This window comes from Pseudophryne corroboree, chromosome 6 (genome assembly GCF_028390025.1).
Source record: "Pseudophryne corroboree isolate aPseCor3 chromosome 6, aPseCor3.hap2, whole genome shotgun sequence".
Taxonomy (NCBI): Eukaryota; Metazoa; Chordata; class Amphibia; order Anura; family Myobatrachidae; genus Pseudophryne; species Pseudophryne corroboree.
This window is the reverse complement of record NC_086449.1, coordinates 435757420-435777287: the sequence shown is the minus strand read 5'-3', so window position 1 is coordinate 435777287 and position 19868 is coordinate 435757420. Positions and strand designations below refer to the sequence as shown.

At 45.6% G+C, this 19868-nt stretch overlaps 1 protein-coding gene across 1 annotated transcript in view; it reads left to right on the top strand.

The window, feature by feature from the left end:
• The window catches only part of LOC134934587 (integumentary mucin B.1-like), a 60883-nt gene that overhangs the window by 15231 nt on the left and 25784 nt on the right, over positions 1 to 19868 (top strand). The window contains exon 3 of the mRNA XM_063929993.1: positions 12966 to 13003. Within this exon, the coding sequence (XP_063786063.1) occupies positions 12966 to 13003 (38 nt within the window). The remainder of the gene's footprint in view (positions 1 to 12965; positions 13004 to 19868) is intronic.

Sequence of the window (19868 nt, the reverse complement as noted above, 5' to 3'; positions counted from 1 at the left end):
GGTAGGTATATAATAATAAATAATACAATTCTGGTCGGACGGACTGCCTGCCGTGTGCCGACACAGAGGTAGCCACAGCCGTGAACTACCGCACTGTACACTGGTTGATAAAGAGATAGTAGTATACTCGTAACAATTAGGATGACACTATGACGGTATAAAGAATGAAAAAAAAAACCACGGTTAGGTGGTAGGTATATAATAATAAATAATACAATTCTGGTCGGACGGACTGCCTGCCGTGTGCCGACACAGAGGTAGCCACAGCCGTGAACTACCGCACTGTACACTGGTTGATAAAGAGATAGTAGTATACTCGTAACAATTAGGATGACACTATGACGGTATAAAGAATGAAAAAAAAAACCACGGTTAGGTGGTAGGTATATAATAATAAATAATACAATTCTGGTCGGACGGACTGCCTGCCGTGTGCCGACACAGAGGTAGCCACAGCCGTGAACTACCGCACTGTACACTGGTTGATAAAGAGATAGTAGTATACTCGTAACAATTAGGATGACACTATGACGGTATAAAGAATGAAAAAAAAACCACGGTTAGGTGGTAGGTATATAATAATAAATAATACAATTCTGGTCGGACGGACTGCCTGCCGTGTGCCGACACAGAGGTAGCCACAGCCGTGAACTACCGCACTGTACACTGGTTGATAAAGAGATAGTAGTATACTCGTAACAATTAGGATGACACTATGACGGTATAAAGAATGAAAAAAAAACCACGGTTAGGTGGTAGGTATATAATAATAAATAATACAATTCTGGTCGGACGGACTGCCTGCCGTGTGCCGACACAGAGGTAGCCACAGCCGTGAACTACCGCACTGTACTGTGTCTGCTGCTAATATAGACTGGTTGATATTTAAAGAGATATTAGTAGTATACAACAATACTATACTGGTGGTCAGGCACTGGTCACCACTCCTGCAGCAAAAGTGTGCACTGTTAATTAATATAATTGTACTCCTGGCTCCTGCTAACAACCTGCAGTGCTCCCCAGTCTCCCCCACAATTAATTATAAGCTTTTAATTTATACATTGATGACTGTGCAGCACACTGGGCTGAGCTGAGTGCACACAGACTGAGTCACACTGTGTGACTGACTGTGCTGTGTATCGTTTTTTTTTTCAGGCAGAGAACGGATATAGCAGAGAGAAGTGAACGGATATATTATATTAAATAAAAGTTAACTAGCAACTGCACTGGTCACTGACTGTGGTAAACTAACTCTGTCTGCGACTCTGCACAATCTCTCTCTCTCTATCTAATCTATCTCTATTCTAATGGAGAGGACGCCAGACACGTCCTCTCCCTATCAATCTCAATGCACGAGTGAAAATGGCGGCGACGCGCGGCTCCTTATATAGAATCCGAGTCTCGCGATAGAATCCGAGCCTCGTGAGAATCCGACAGCGTCATGATGACGTTCGGGCGCGCTCGGGTTAACCGAGCAAGGCGGGAAGATCCGAGTCGCTCGGACCCGTGAAAAAAAACATGAAGTTCGGGCGGGTTCGGATTCCGAGGAACCGAACCCGCTCATCTCTAGTATATATGTGTGAATTGTGTGTGTGTGAGGTATGTCTGTGTGTGCGCGCTTTATGGACGCCACTGCTAGGGGGGCCATTACATGCAAGGACGCTACTACTATAGGAGGGGCATTACGTATAAGGACGCTACTACTATAGGGGGGGCATTACGTATAAGGACGCTACTATTGCTGGGGGGGGGCATTACATATAACGATACTACTGCTGGGGGGGCATTATGTATAAGGACGCTACTATTACTGGGGGGGCATTACCTATAACAATGCTACTACTACTGGGGGGCATTATGTATAAGAACGCTGCTACTACATGGGGGCATTACATATAACGATGCTACTACTACTGGGGGGGGGCATTATGTATAAGAACGCTACTACTACAGGGGGGCATTACATATAACGATGCTACTACTACTGGGGGGGCATTATGTATAAGGAGGCTACTACTACTGGGGGGGGGGCATTATGTATAAGAACGCTACTACTACAGGGGGGCATTACATATAACGATGCTACTACTACTGGGGGGGCATTATGTATAAGAACGCTACTACTACAGGGGGGCATTACATATAACGATGCTACTACTACTGGGGAGGCATTATGTATAAGAACGCTACTACTACAGGGGGGAATTACATATAACGATGCTACTACTACTGGGAGGGCATTACATATAACGATGCTACTACTACTGGGGGGCATTATGTATAAGAACGCTACTACTACAGGGGGGCATTACATATAACGATGCTACTACTACTGGGGGGGCATTATGTATAAGGAGGCTACTAATACTGGGGGGGCATTACATATAAGGACGCTACTACTGGGGGGGCATTATGTATAAGGACTCTTACTACTGGGGGGCATTATGTATAAGGACTCTTACTACTGGGGGGCATTATGTATAAGGACGGTGCTACTACTACTGGGAGGGCATTACATGTATGGATGCTACTACTACTGGGGGGGCATTATGTATAAGGGCGGTACTACTACTGGGGGAACATTACGTATAAGGATGCTACTACTACAGGGGTGGCATTACGTATAAGGACGCTGGATCAGATGAGTATAATTATCTTTTATTTTCAGGTACCCGTGGATTCTACTTGGAGAAGAGGACCGACTGCTTCGTGTCAACATAGGTAAGTATGTGTGTGTCGACATGTGTGAAATAAAGTTTTACTGTCACGGTGTGTGTCTCCTGTTTTTATTTGGGTATTTTTTTTCCATTAGAACTGCAGGTACCAGCGGGCCCGTTTTTCTCCCGCATGCTGGTACTTGTGGTTCTCCAAGTACCAGCTTGCGGGGGAGGCTTGCTGGGACTTGTAGTACTACTGGAAAAAACAATGGCCCTCATTCCGAGTTGTTCGCTCGTTCTTTTTCATCGCATCGCAGTGAAAATCCGCTTAGTACGCATGCGCAAAGTTCGCACTGCGACTGCGCCAAGTAACTTTACTATGAAGAAAGTATTTTTACTCACGGCTTTTTCTTCGCTCCGGCGATCGTAATGTGATTGACAGGAAATGGGTGTTACTGGGCGGAAACACGGCGTTTCAGGGGCGTGTGGCTGAAAACGCTACCGTTTCCGGAAAAAACGCAGGAGTGGCCGGGGAAACGGTGGGAGTGCCTGGGCGAACGCTGGGTGTGTTTGTGACGTCAACCAGGAACGACAAGCACTGAACTGATCGCACAGGCAGAGTAAGTCTGGAGCTACTCTGAAACTGCTAAGTAGTTAGTAATCGCAATATTGCGAATACATCGGTCGCAATTTTAAGAAGCTAAGATTCACTCCCAGTAGGCGGCGGCTTAGCGTGTGTAACTCTGCTAAATTCGCCTTGCGACCGATCAACTCGGAATGAGGGCCAATATTCTTTAAATTTTCTCAAGGCTATCAGCCCCCCATCCGCAGCCTTTGGATGGGGGGGGACAGCCTCGGGCTTCACCCCTGGCCCTTGGGTGGCTGGGGGGGGGGACCCCTTGATTGAAGTGGTCCCCACTCCCCCAGGGTACCCCGGCCAGGGGTGACTAGTTGGATATTTAATGCCATGGCCGCAGGGCACTGTATAAAAGTGACCCCCGGCTGTGGCATTATCTGTCCAGCTAGTGGAGCCTGATGCTGGTGTAAAAAATATGGGGGACCCCTACTCTTTTTGTCCCCCGTATTTTTTGCACCAGCACCAGGCGCAGAGCCCGGTGCTGGTTTTAAAAATACGGGGGATCCCCTGTCCGTTTTTCCCCCGGATTTTTAGAACCAGGACCGGCTCGAAGAGCCCGAGGCTGGTTATGCGTTGGAGGGGGGACCCCACGCAAAAAAATTTCGGGTTTTTCCCATTCCATTTAAAAAAAAAAAAATATATATATATATATATATATATATAATAATGATCTTTTTAAAAATATATAAATAATACTTGTGCCTCCAAAAAAGAGGGCACCAGGCAAGCTGTACATTTTACTACATTGGGAGTGCCGAATATCTACATCTTATATATATATATATATATATATATATATATATTTGCCTTGGCAGCCCAACCATGCTGGTATCCATAGTTCAGTATAAAAATAAGTAAATCTAATAAATGTATGGTGGTGAAAGAAAAGCCCAGTTTCACTGAAAAAAAGACACTTCTGCATGTTTTGAAATTAAAAAACAAAACAAAACTGAAGAACTGTAGGCAGGCACTGTCCGCCTACTTCGGTGACATCACAAGTTGGACAGAAGTTGGAAGGTTGGTTGGTCTGATGAAAAGTTGGTTAGATGTGTGGAGCACTGGTAAAAAGTTGGTGAGATGTGTGGGGCACTGTTTTAGTTGAACAGACAAGTTGGATGGTTGGAAGTTTGGAGTGTTGGAGAAAAGTTGGTCTGATGTATGGCTAGCAAAAGAAACCTGAGAAGTTCAAACGTTAGAAGGTTACTAAATTAGTCTTACCACATTCTGACCATTTAATTGTCATACGTCAGAAATCCTAGTCTTCTACAGGAAATAAATTTTCCCTGTCTAAAAAGATGCTAGCTCGATATCCTATCTCTGCGGAGTTGAGTAACAAGTGGGAAGCCCCGCCACCAGTGGACTCATGTGTAGCCCGTCTTGTGGTGTCATCTACTCTGCCTGTCACCACTGTCACTTCTTTGAAGGAGCCAATGGATAAGCATGTGGAGGGTTGCTTGAAGTCTATTTACACTCTTACAGGTGCTGTACATAGACCCACTATGGCAGCCTCTTGGGCTGCAAAAGGCATTGAAGCATGGGTTCAAGCAATTGAGGAGGAGCTACCTCTGAATGTTTCTGACACTGCCAGACAATATCTGACCTATATTACCACAGCCTCCCATTATATTCAGGAGGCGGCCTCTGATGCAGGCATTATAGCAGCGAAGGCATCTACTACGTTTATTCTGGCTTGCCGGATTCTGTGGTTACGGTCCTGGTCGGTGGGCCTGGACTCTAAGAAGACCTTGGAGGTACTCCCTTTTAAGGGAGATATACTATTTGGAGATGATCTGAACAAAATTGTGACCGACTTGGTGTCGGCCAAGACTGCGTTTCTCCAAAGTACTAATCCTTCGGTTCTGAAGGCTAAGAGTACTACTTTCCATTCCTTTTGACCCTCAGGTAAAGCAAAGGGTCAGGCATACCCAGGACAGGCTTGCACTTCCAAGTCCTCTAAGCCCAAACATAAATGTTCATGGGGTGCCCGTCAGCCTGCTTCCAAACTGCACAAGCCTGCTGCATGACCGGGCGGGCCTCCCCCTGGGTGGGAGGCCAACTTCTGCAGTTCGCCCAGGCCTGGTTAAAGACAACTTTGAACGCCTGGGTGCAGGAAGTTGTCTCTCATGGGTACGCAATCTCTTTCAAGAGATGTCTCCCCTTGCAAGTTTTGCTCAGTGGTTATCCCTTCGGATCCATTGAAAGCACAAACTCTACATTTGGTTGTCCAATCCCTCCTGGATGCAGGAGTGATATTGCCGGTGCCTCTGTCTCAGAGAGGCAGGGAATACTATTTGACGCTGTTTCTAGTTCCGAAGCTGAATGGATAATCCCAACCTATACTCAACCTCAAATCTTTGAATAAATTTGTGAGGGTGTCCAAATTCCGTATATGGAAACTGTGCTCTATTGTTCTGGCTATGGAACCCAAGGCTATACGGTATCCCTGGATATACAGGATGCTTACCTACACATGTCGCATCAGCAATATCTTCGGTTTGCTATTGGTAACCTTCATTATCAATTCCAAGCCTTGCTTTTTGGACTGACCGCGGCTCCTCTGATCTTTACCAAGGTCATGGTGGTCATGACAGCCCTTCTCAACCATCAGGGTATCAGGATCCTGCCGTTTCTGGATGACTTGTTGGTCCTGGTGAACTCCCCAGAGGTTCTCATCTGTCATCTGGAACTGACGGTCCAATTCCTGCAAGCCCACGGGTGGCTCATCAACTAGAAGAAATCATCACTGGTCCCTGCTCAGAGCATGGTGCATCTGGGAGCGTTACTGAACACACACAACCAACATATGTTCTTGTCTCCAGAGAAGGTCCTGAAGCTTCAGGACAGAATCCGATACTTCCTCTGATACACTTGGCGATGCAAGTACTAGGCCTCATGGTGTTGGCTTTCGACATGGTAGAGTACATTCAATTCCATTCCCGCCCTCTGCAGAGGTTAATTCTTTCCAAGTGGGATGGCCTGCCTCACCGGATCAGGTCTCAAATGATCTTCTTAACTCCAGAGGTTCGTCAGTCACTGAGTTGGTGGCTACAGGACCAACAATTGAACAGGGGTCGTCCCTTCAGGATCTCCAACTGGGTCCTCCTATTGATGTACGCCAGTCTGCAGGGTTGGGGCGCGGTGTTGGAGCAACACTCTCTCCAGGGTCGGTGGACCAGGGAGGAATCTCTCCTTCAGATAAACATTCTGGAATTGCAGGCAGTGTTCAATGCGTTGACACTGGCCCTGCCTTTCATACAGAACAGGCCTGTTCAAGTACAATCAGACAATGCCACCACGGAGGCATACATAAATCATCAAGGTGGCACTTGAAGCCACCTGGCAATGATGGAAGTGTCAAAAATTAATCTATGGGTGGAACGCCATCTGCCAGCAATATCGGCAGTGTTCATTCCGGGAATCCTCAACTGGGAAGCGAACTTTCTCAGTCGTCAGGATGTACACGCTGGGGAGTGGAGTCTTAATCCGGAGGTCTTCCAACTCCTTGTGGACAAGTGGGGTCTTCCAGATGTAGACCTGATGGCGTCTTGACACAATCACAAGGTTCCGGTCTTCAGAGCAAGGACAAGGGATCCTCAAGCAGTATTCGTGGATGCACTGGCAATTCCATGGAACTTTTGGCTGCCATACGTGTTCCCTCCAGTGTCACCATGCCCAGGGTTCTAAGGAAGTTCAAGCAAGAAGGAGGAATACTGCTTCTAGTCGCTTCAGCGTGGCCCAGACGGCATTGGTTCTCAGATCTGCAGGGTCTCTTGATCGAGCATCCTCATCTACTTCCTCAACACCCAGACCTCCTCGTTCAGGGCCCTTGTGTTTACCAGGACCTGGCAAGACTGGCTTTAATGGCGTGGCTCTTGAAGCTTCACTCCTGAGGGCCAAAGGATTTTCTGAGGCGGTTATTCAAACTATGTTGAAGGCCCGCAATCCTGCTTCTGCACGGATTTATTATAGCGTCTGGAATTTTTACTTCCCCTGGTGTGCTGCTAATAATTATGATGCATACAAGTTTAGTACTTCCAGACTTCTGGCTTTTTTTTTGCAACAAGTCTTGGAGTTAGGACTTCGCCTGGCCTCCCTCAAGGTTCACATTTCTGACTTGTCGGAGTGGTTTCAGCGAAAAATTGTATCTATTCCTGATGTTTATACAGTATATTCACTCAGGGAGTACTACGGATTCAGCCTCCCTATATTTCTCCTGTATTTCTCCTGTGGCTCCATGGAATCTGTCTGTTGTTCTTAATGCCCTTCAAGAGTCTCGGGTGTCAGACTTAGGCGCTTTGTCCTATCGTCCACCCTTTGTGATTTTTCACCGTGACCCAGCAGTTCTTACAACTTGCCCTGGTTATCTACCTAAGGTGGTGTCATCCTTACACCTTAACCAAGCGATTGTAGTTTCGGCCTTTATCTCTACTGGTTTGTCCTCCAAAGAGCGATCTTTAGATGTGGTATGGGCTCTCTGTATTTATGTGGAAAGTACTGCCTCTACCAGGAGGTCAGATTCCCTTTTTGTACTTTTTTGGTTTTCACAAGCGTGGCTGGCCTGCGAATAAGCAAACCTTGGGCAGATGGATTAGAATGGTTATTGGGGGGTCATTCCGACCTGATCGCTCGCTGCAGTTGTTCACAACGCAACGATCGGGTCGGAACTGTGCATGTGCCAGTGCTTGCCAGACGGCTGAAGGCCGTCATTCCCTAGTGATCGCCTCTGGCTGATTGACAGGCAGAGACGGTCGATGGGTGGGAGGGGCGGCATTTGGCCACCGTTTTGGGGGAATGGTCCGGCCAACGCAGGCATAGCCAGACTGTGTGGAGGGCGGGCTGCAGTGGCTGCGTGACGTCACATGCAGCTGCTACAACCAGGGGCAGCGACGAGCAACTCCCGGTCAGCCCAGCCACAGGAGCTGCACTGGCTGGGAGTTACTCAACAAGTAGAAAAGCATAGCCGCTGTGCAATGCTTCTGTACTTGTGCAGGGAAGGCTGGACAGACATGTGGTGCTGGCTAGCCCTGTGCTGGGAGTCCCCCCGCATGTCTGGGAACATGATCACAGCTGTGCTAAATTTAGCACAGCTACGATCAACTCGGAATGACCACCATTGCACAAGCTTATGCGCAGGCTGGACTCCCAGCTCCTGCTGCTATCAAGGCCCATTCTACTCGGTCTGTTGGACCTTCTTGGGCAGCCCGCCGTGGTGCGTCCGCTGAAAAATTGTGTAAGGCGGCTACGTGGTCCTCAGTGAACACGTTCATTAGGTTCTATGCTTTTGATACTTCCATCTCCCAGGATGCTTCCTTTGGACGCTGGGTTCTTGTGCCCGCTACAGTGCATCCCCTCCCATGAGGAACTGCTTTAGGACATCCCCAATGTTATTCCTTGAGGAATACCAATGTACTCCGCTGCAGAAAAGGAGATTTATGGTAAGACTTACCATTGTTAAATCGCTTTCTGCAAGGTACACTGGATTCCACAGGGCGCCCACCCTGACACACTTAGCTTCTTTGGGTTTGTATGGCATTAGCCGCTAACATCTACCATCTCTCTTACCTGCTACTGCATTGGACTGGTTAACGAAATTGAGCTCCAGTGCCTGGAGGCGGAGCTATAGATGAGGCGATGCAGTGCATCCTGGGAACAGTCAAATCTTTAGCCTTTTGGTGCCTTGGATCAAGATCCAACTCAACACCCCAATGTTATTTCCTGTGGAATCCAGTGTACCTTGCAGAAAGAGATTTAACAATGGTAAGTCTTACCATAAATCTCATTTTATGTAGCACAGCCTATGAAAGGATAGCTAGAAACTGATCTGTTGCTTTGGGCAGCTTCTCCCCTTTATCTCTATCCAATGCTTGATACATCTGCCCCAGAGTGAGTATCTAACCAATGGTAAGATATATGCACCTTAGTAAGATAGACCCTTTTGGGTTTTATAATGTCAGTTTAATTTAAAATAAAAAAGTCTACACCTAATTTATGCAAAACAAAACAGTTCACGTTTTCCAGACCACCTAGCACAGGTGTAGTCATTACTAACTGTCACATTCTATGGATCTACAGGTGGCCTGGAAAACATGAACTGTTGGAAGCTCTAAAGCACCAGCTCTAAATACTACCCCTGCTCTATTTAATTTCCTAAGGTTTTTAAAAGGCAGTTCCTAATTTTGTTCCAGTTATCTACATACATTTATGGGCCTTTTATCAAAGGCAGAAGATCCCTTAATCCAGTGACAATGGGTATTTCTTTTTTTACCTTTTTAGGAATTCCTTCTAATTCTCAAAGCCCAGAGAATACAATGGCCATTGCCTGGTATCACTGGTGGGGGACATCGCAGGGTTCTGAAGCGATACTTTCACTATGCAACCATGGCAAAGCAGATTCAGTGCAAAGAAAAAAATGCTTATATAAGTAAAGCATTGTTTCTTTTAAAACTTATATTCAGATAATACGTTAAAAATAAATGTACTTTTTTTAATTTTAGTTTAGATTAATCTGCACCTGGAAGCCCAAAATCATGGGTAGAGTGCATGTGTGACCCGCCAAAATAATAATTCTATATTAGAGACTCCCACTGGAAAAAATTGTCAAATAATCTCACGAAGAGTTTGCTATTATATGCAGAAACAGTGCCAGCTGTGCAAGGCCCAGGTAATGGAAGGGTGTGTGGTCAATGTAGGTAGGTGTGGCCAACCTCCCTCCTTCTAAAATGTTAAAAAGATTAGCAATTGTGTGTGGACCGCATGCACTAGACAGGGGGGTGCAGGTTTGGGGGTAGAAGGGGGCAGGTGCGATGGCACCAACACATCATGCAGCTTGCAGGGGGTGAGAGAGGAGTTACTGCTACTGCAGCTACCTCTCTCCCCAGTGCAGAACACAGCAGCGTGTGTGCTGGGCTGGGCTGGGTAGAGAGGCTGCAGCGGTCACTCCTCTCTCTCTCCCAGCTCCTAGTGCCACCCTACAATGGGGAAGGCCAGGAATTAAAGTGGTCCTGGAGAGATGGTGGAACTCATTTACCCCGCCACCTACCCCCTGTCCCCTCACATTAAGCAGAGCCAGGGCCAGTGCTAGGGTTTTCGGCACCACCTACAAACTATAAATTAGTGTCCTACTTCCCATACTTTATAAAGGGACATTGATCTTACAAAGAAGCAGCATGGTCACCCCCAATTCAAATGACACCACACAGTACCACAATATTATTCACATTACAATGCATGTAGTGCCCCTGACTCATATTACACCACATAGTAATGCCCCTTATTCAGGTTACATCACTCAGTAGTGCCCTTTATTCACACTGTGCTACACAATGTTACCCTTTATACACAATTTCCACAGTTGTAGTGCCCCTTACACATGATGCCCACAGCTGTAGTACGCTTTACACATATTGACTACAGTAGTGCCGCTTATACACATGCCCACAGAAGTGCCACTTATACACAAAATGCCCACAGTAGTAGGGCAATATTATATACAGAATGTCCACAGTATTAGTGCCCCTCACACATAATGCCCACAATGGTAGTGCCCCTTACACATAATGACCACAGCAGTGCCCCTTATATACATCTCTGCCTCTATGACTTCAGCAGCTCACTGCCTGTGTCCCTCCAGCAGCTCCATGCCCTGCCTCCCTCCAGCAGCTTCCCCACCTATCTTGTCCCTTCAGTCCCCTCTCATCTTGTCTTCAAGATGCACAGAGCCTGATCCTCTTTATGGCTCTTCTTCACTTCCGCAGCGATGACAGTATTACATCACATACACCGTGCCAGAAAAGGAAGCCACTGGGACCTCAGGAGGGTATGCTGTCCAACAGATGCAGCATGTGTGAGTACCAGGAGGGGTGGGCTGTAGATGGAGGAGGACCATGGAGCCACGAGGACCTGTGGAAGGGGGAGGTGGCTGCAGATCATCAGTGACACTAGCGCCACCTGAATAATCTATTGACATAGATGATGGGGCGGGCTTTTGTGTTAGAATAGATACATATAACACAGATGTCTCCCAGCGCTAATTTCTTCAAGTGAACTATAAGATTTCCCACTATAACACCTAAATAATGAATCTAATACATTTAAATATTAAAATAAATATTTTTCTTTTATTGGAATACAATAGTAAAATGAATTGCAGAAATGGGTTTCTTTCCCTCTCCTACTCAATTAACAGCTACTTGTGAATCCTAATACTGGTATACTTTGACAAATATATAGCAAACACACATAAAACATATAACGACCCGTGATACGCCCATTTGGCGAATTACTCACTATGGTGTCACTATTATAATCCGTAATCAGGATCAATTGAAATTCTAGCTGTTAATTTTATATGTTTAATTGAGTAGGAGAGGGGAAAGAAACCCATTTCTGCAATAAATTTTACTATTGTATTCCAATAAAAGAAATATATTTATTTTAATATTTAAATGTATTAGATTCATTTTTTAGACACTCAGGCGTTATAGTGGGAAATCTTATAGTTCACTTGAAGAAATTAGCGCTGGGTGACATCTGTGTTATATGTTTCTGTTTTAAACTGAGAGGATTGTGGAATCCTTTCATCTCTCCTTAGCAACTTTAACCTATCAAGTGAGGCAAGAAACGCAGTCCTCGATCTTCCTTGTTTTCTGTTAGAATTACTGTGCAGGGCAATGGAGGAGGCGGAGCTAGTTACCCCTACCATTACAAGTGGTGGAACTTAGTTCCACCTCTTTCCCCCCACTTTAACCCCTGGAGGGACAGCAGTACCCATGTCCCCCCATGCGGACCCCTCCTACAGGCTAAGGCTCGGGTAAAGAGAACCCTCCCTCTAAGCATCACTGAGTATATGTCATTGTTATATAGATTTACTTACAATATATATATATATATATATATATATAATCATTTTACAACATTTTCCATGAACAAGTGAAGGGTTCTTACTAAACATATACTGAAATAACTCTGGCACAGTATTGTTCACTATATAGCTTAATTGTCTTTAAAAAACTCTAACTCTTTACATTGAATAATCCTTCTAAATGTCACTAAAGTTCAGTGAGCTGTAAACATAAAAATGTCCATCTAGCTATATAGGTTAAATAAATGTCTTTACTCAGATATTCACATCAGTGGCACTTTAAGAGAGGAGGAGGCCCGTGTGCAACCTGCATTCGGCCCCCCTCCTATCTGCCGGCATCGCTGAGGGTCTGAGCACTAGAGGGAGAATGGTACAGCAGCCATTTTCCCAGTGATTTCTCTACTGCGCATGTGCAGAACTCCGTGAAAATGGTCGCTGCACCATTTTCACAGCGTTTTAATAGTGCTGCTGACTTCGGCGCGGGACTCCGGAGGGTGAGTATTTCAAAAATGGGTGCACCCATTATAAATACGCCTGTGATTCACATACTTTTCATACAGTAGTAATTTTATTTGACAATTAAAGTAATTTTTTAACCTTAAATGAATCATGGTTGTAAAGAAAATACTGTTCTACTGTATAGTGAATCATACATGGCTGCAGTTCCCCGAGTCACCTAAGCTATCCTACTACTATGTTACACAGGTTAATACTTAAAAGCAATTCATCACATAAATATTTAGTTAAATAGCAGTCTAGAATTAATCATGACAGCTCTCTAATGGGCTTTTTTTTTTTTTTTAACAAACAGAGCCACTGACATGCAGACATAATGGAACGGAATATAAGGTAAGCTATTTTGACTAATTTCATCTGTTGTAATTTTGAAGATTTTATAGGGGCTGCTCATTTACCATTGACATGTCACTGAACATCACACAATGTTTGTCTGTGCACATATATGCCTATTGTGAGAGGCATCACAAGATTTCCTGTACACCTCTATGGAATGCAAGGAAAAACATGCATTGTTGCTGGATGCAATGTGCTTTTCTGGAATGGCACATCACGGGTATCGCATGTAATTGAATAATAATAATAATAATAATAATAATAATAATAATAATTTAATTTATATAGTGCTCTTTCTCCACTAGGACTCAAGGTGCTTAACAGATACATAACATAATATAGTACAGAAACAATGAACCCTATAAGCGCTAAACAGACCAGAATGAAATATATACAGAAATAGAAGGGTTATGGCACTTCCAACTGTACTCTTGAATAATTATTGGCAGACAGCAATACAATGTGCAAAAAAGTGAAATGTGGTTAAAAAACAAAAAAAACCAGCAATCCCCTGATGAGGTAAAAAACACACTTCCCCAATTGCTTATTAATGGGTAGCAGCTTGGTCATTAGGTTACCAACAGGTAGGTCAGTGAAGAGATCTAGAAATGGGTGAAAATAAAATAGGCACCCAATAGTGTAGTACATTAGATAAGACCATGATGAATAAAAGCTCTCTCTCGCTCTCTCTCTCTCTCTCTCTCTCACTAAATTGCATCCAGTGGAGCAATTGAAATCTTGCTCCATTCAGGCATACACAGCCAGCGGTACTGACATTACTGTTATTTTGTTCCATCATTTGATGGGCTTATCTGTGTCCTCCAGTGCACAGGGTGGGGACTGTTCTCTATAAAGTTTGAAGTCCAAAGGAAACTGTTTTCCACAAAGAACACAATGAGAATTAAAAAATTCAATCTTGCTGGACACGGAGGTAATGCATTACCCCGGAGAAAGTCATACTGCACACTGGTGTTGTAGATCAAAACACATTGGGGGAGAGTCAAATGTTTGTAAAGTCAGTTGGGAGTCTGTTTTTTCCTATCTAATAGACAGGAAAAAACCGACACCCAACCGACTTTTCAAACATTTGAATCTCCCCCATTGAGTCAACTAGAGATGAGCGCCTGAAATTTTTCGGGTTTTGTGTTTTGGTTTTGGGTTCGGTTCCGCGGCCGTGTTTTGGGTTCGAACGCGTTTTGGCAAAACCTCACCGAATTTTTTTTGTCGGATTCGGGTGTGTTTTGGATTCGGGTGTTTTTTTCAAAAAACACTAAAAAACAGCTTAAATCATAGAATTTGGGGGTCATTTTGATCCCAAAGTATTATTAACCTCAAAAACCATAATTTACACTCATTTTCAGTCTATTCTGAATACCTCACACCTCACAATATTATTTTTAGTCCTAAAATTTGCACCGAGGTCGCTGTGTGAGTAAGATAAGCGACCCTAGTGGCCGACACAAACACCGGGCCCATCTATAAGTGGCACTGCAGTGTCACGCAGGATGTCCCTTCCAAAAAACCCTCCCCAAACAGCACATGACGCAAAGAAAAAAAGAGGCGCAATGAGGTAGCTGTGTGAGTAAGATTAGCGACCCTAGTGGCCGACACAAACACCGGGCCCATCTAGGAGTGGCACTGCAGTGTCACGCAGGATGGCCCTTCCAAAAAACCCTCCCCAAACAGCACATGACGCAAAGAAAAAAAGAGGCGCAATGAGGTAGCTGACTGTGTGAGTAAGATTAGCGACCCTAGTGGCCGACACAAACACCGGGCACATCTAGGAGTGGCACTGCAGTGTCACGCAGGATGTCCCTTCCAAAAAACCCTCCCCAAACAGCACATGACGCAAAGAAAAAAAGAGGCGCAATGAGGTAGCTGTGTGAGTAAGATTAGCGACCCTAGTGGCCGACACAAACACCGGGCCCATCTAGGAGTGGCACTGCAGTGTCACGCAGGGTGTCCCTTCCAAAAAACCCACCCCAATCAGCACATGATGCAAAGAAAAAGAAAAGAAAAAAGAGGTGCAAGATGGAATTATCCTTGGGCCCTCCCACCCACCCTTATGTTGTATAAACAAAACAGGACATGCACACTTTAACCAACCCATCATTTCAGTGACAGGGTCTGCCACACGACTGTGACTGATATGACGGGTTGGTTTGGACCCCCCCCAAAAAAGAAGCAATTAATCTCTCCTTGCACAAACTGGCTCTACAGAGGCAAGATGTCCACCTCATCTTCACCCTCCGATATATCACCGTGTACATCCCCCTCCTCACAGATTATCAATTCGTCCCCACTGGAATCCACCATCTCAGCTCCCTGTGTACTTTGTGGAGGCAATTGCTGCTGGTCAATGTCTCCGCGGAGGAATTGATTATAATTCATTTTAATGAACATCATCTTCTCCACATTTTCTGGATGTAACCTCGTACGCCGATTGCTGACAAGGTGAGCGGCGGCACTAAACACTCTTTCGGAGTACACACTTGTGGGAGGGCAACTTAGGTAGAATAAAGCCAGTTTGTGCAAGGGCCTCCAAATTGCCTCTTTTTCCTGCCAGTATAAGTACGGACTGTGTGACGTGCCTACTTGGATGCGGTCACTCATATAATCCTCCACCATTCTATCAATGTTGAGAGAATCATATGCAGTGACAGTAGACGACATGTCCGTAATCGTTGTCAGGTCCTTCAGTCCGGACCAGATGTCAGCATCAGCAGTCGCTCCAGACTGCCCTGCATCACCGCCAGCGGGTGGGCTCGGAATTCTGAGCCTTTTCCTCGCACCCCCAGTTGCGGGAGAATGTGAAGGAGGAGATGTTGACAGGTCGCGTTCCGCTTGACTTGACAATTTTGTCACCAGCAGGTCTTTCAACCCCAGCAGACCTGTGTCTGCCGGAAAGAGAGATCCAAGGTAGGCTTTAAATCTAGGATCGAGCACGGTGGCCAAAATGTAGTGCTCTGATTTCAACAGATTGACCACCCGTGAATCCTTGTTAAGCGAATTAAGGGCTGCATCCACAAGTCCCACATGCCTAGCGGAATCGCTCCGTGTTAGCTCCTCCTTCAATGCCTCCAGCTTCTTCTGCAAAAGCCTGATGAGGGGAATGACCTGACTCAGGCTGGCAGTGTCTGAACTGACTTCACGTGTGGCAAGTTCAAAGGGCATCAGAACCTTGCACAACGTTGAAATCATTCTCCACTGCACTTGAGACAGGTGCATTCCACCTACTATATCGTGCTCAATTGTATAGGCTTGAATGGCCTTTTGCTGCTCCTCCAACCTCTGAAGCATATAGAGGGTTGAATTCCACCTCGTTACCACTTCTTGCTTCAGATGATGGCAGGGCAGGTTCAGTAGTTTTTGGTGGTGCTCCAGTTTTCTGTACGTGGTGCCTGTACGCCGAAAGTGTCCCGCAATTCTTCTGGCCACCGACAGCATCTCTTGCACGGCCCTGTCGTTTTTTAAAAAATTCTGCACCACCAAATTCAAGGTATGTGCAAAACATGGGACGTGCTGGAATTGGCCCAGATTTAATGCACACACAATATTGCTGGCGTTGTCCGATGCCACAAATCCACAGGAGAGTCCAATTGGGGTAAGCCATTCCGCGATGATCTTCCTCAGTTGCCGTAAGAGGTTTTCAGCTGTGTGCGTATTCTGGAAAGCGGTGATACAAAGCGTAGCCTGCCTAGGAAAGAGTTGGCGTTTGCGAGATGCTGCTACTGGTGCCGCCGCTGCTGTTCTTGCGGCGGGAGTCCATACATCTACCCAGTGGGCTGTCACAGTCATATAGTCCTGACCCTGCCCTGCTCCACTTGTCCACATGTCCGTGGTTAAGTGGACATTGGGTACAGCTGCATTTTTTAGGACACTGGTGACTCTTTTTCTGAGGTCTGTGTACATTTTCGGTATCGCCTGCCTAGAGAAATGGAACCTAGATGGTATTTGGTACCGGGGACACAGTACCTCCAACAAGTCTCTAGTTGGCTCTGCAGTAATGATGGATACCGGAACCACGTTTCTCACCACCCAGGATGCCAAGGCCTCAGTTATCCGCTTTGCAGTAGGATGACTGCTGTGATATTTCATCTTCCTCGCAAAGGACTGTTGAACAGTCAATTGCTTACTGGAAGTAGTACAAGTGGGCTTACGACTTCCCCTCTGGGATGACCATCGACTCCCAGCGGCAACAACAGCAGCGCCAGCAGCAGTAGGCGTTACACGCAAGGATGCATCGGAGGAATCACAGGCAGGAGAGGACTCGTCAGACTTGCCAGTGACATGGCCTGCAGGACTATTGGCATTCCTGGGGAAGGAGGAAATTGACACTGAGGGAGTTGGTGGGGTGGTTTGCGTGAGCTTGGTTACAAGAGGAAGGGATTTACTGGTCAGTGGACTGCTTCCGCTGTCACCCAAAGTTTTTGAACTTGTCACTGACTTATTATGAATGCGCTGCAGGTGACGTATAAGGGAGGATGTTCCGAGGTGGTTAACGTCCTTACCCCTACTTATTACAGCTTGACAAAGGGAACACACGGCTTGACACCTGTTGTCCGCATTTGTGGTGAAATACCTCCACACCGAAGAGCTGATTTTTTTGGTATTTTCACCTGGCATGTCAACGGCCATATTCCTCCCACGGACAACAGGTGTCTCCCCGGGTGCCTGACTTAAACAAACCACCTCACCATCAGAATCCTCCTGGTCAATTTCCTCCCCAGCGCCAGCAACACCCATATCCTCCTCATCCTGGTGTACTTCAACACTGACATCTTCAATCTGACTATCAGGAACTGGACTGCGGGTGCTCCTTCCAGCACTTGCAGGGGGCATGCAAATAGTGGAAGGCGCATGCTCTTCACGTCCAGTGTTGGGAAGGTCAGGCATCGCAAACGACACAATTGGACTCTCCTTGTGGATTTGGGATTTCAAAGAACGCACAGTTCTTTGCGGTGCTTTTGCCAGCTTGAGTCTTTTCAGTTTTCTAGCGAGAGGCTGAGTGCTTCCATCCTCATGTGAAGCTGAACCACTAGCCATGAACATAGGCCAGGGCCTCAGCCGTTCCTTGCCACTCCGTGTGGTAAATGGCATATTGGCAAGTTTACGCTTCTCCTCCGACAATTTTATTTTAGGTTTTGGAGTCCTTTTTTTTCTGATATTTGGTGTTTTGGATTTGACATGCTCTGTACTATGACATTGGGCATCGGCCTTGGCAGACGACGTTGCTGGCATTTCATCGTCTCGGCCATGACTAGTGGCAGCAGCTTCAGCACGAGGTGGAAGTGGATCTTGATCTTTCCCTAATTTTGGAACCTCAACTTTTTTGTTCTCCATATTTTATAGGCAGAACTAAAAGGCACCTCAGGTAAACAATGGAGATGGATGGATTGGATACTAGTATACAATTATGGACGGACTGCCACGGTTAGGTGGTATAAAAAAACCACGGTTAGGTGGTATATATTATAATAATAATACAATTATGGATGGACGGACTGCCTGCCGACTGCCGACACAGAGGTAGCCACAGCCGTGAACTACCGCACTGTACACTGGTTGATAAAGAGATAGTAGTATACTCGTAACAATTAGGATGACACTATGACGGTATAAAGAATGAAAAAAAAACCACGGTTAGGTGGTAGGTATATAATAATAAATAATACAATTCTGGTCGGACGGACTGCCTGCCGTGTGCCGACACAGAGGTAGCCACAGCCGTGAACTACCGCACTGTACACTGGTTGATAAAGAGATAGTAGTATACTCGTAACAATTAGGATGACACTATGACGGTATAAAGAATGAAAAAAAAAACCACGGTTAGGTGGTAGGTATATAATAATAAATAATACAATTCTGGTCGGACGGACTGCCTGCCGTGTGCCGACACAGAGGTAGCCACAGCCGTGAACTACCGCACTGTACACTGGTTGATAAAGAGATAGTAGTATACTCGTAACAATTAGGATGACACTATGACGGTATAAAGAATGAAAAAAAAACCACGGTTAGGTGGTAGGTATATAATAATAAATAATACAATTCTGGTCGGACGGACTGCCTGCCGTGTGCCGACACAGAGGTAGCCACAGCCGTGAACTACCGCACTGTACACTGGTTGATAAAGAGATAGTAGTATACTCGTAACAATTAGGATGACACTATGACGGTATAAAGAATGAAAAAAAAACCACGGTTAGGTGGTAGGTATATAATAATAAATAATACAATTCTGGTCGGACGGACTGCCTGCCGTGTGCCGACACAGAGGTAGCCACAGCCGTGAACTACCGCACTGTACACTGGTTGATAAAGAGATAGTAGTATACTCGTAACAATTAGGATGACACTATGACGGTATAAAGAATGAAAAAAAAACCACGGTTAGGTGGTAGGTATATAATAATAAATAATACAATTCTGGTCGGACGGACTGCCTGCCGTGTGCCGACACAGAGGTAGCCACAGCCGTGAACTACCGCACTGTACACTGGTTGATAAAGAGATAGTAGTATACTCGTAACAATTAGGATGACACTATGACGGTATAAAGAATGAAAAAAAAAACCACGGTTAGGTGGTAGGTATATAATAATAAATAATACAATTCTGGTCGGACGGACTGCCTGCCATGTGCCGACACAGAGGTAGCCACAGCCGTGAACTACCGCACTGTACACTGGTTGATAAAGAGATAGTAGTATACTCGTAACAATTAGGATGACACTATGACGGTATAAAGAATGAAAAAAAAAACCACGGTTAGGTGGTAGGTATATAATAATAAATAATACAATTCTGGTCGGACGGACTGCCTGCCGTGTGCCGACACAGAGGTAGCCACAGCCGT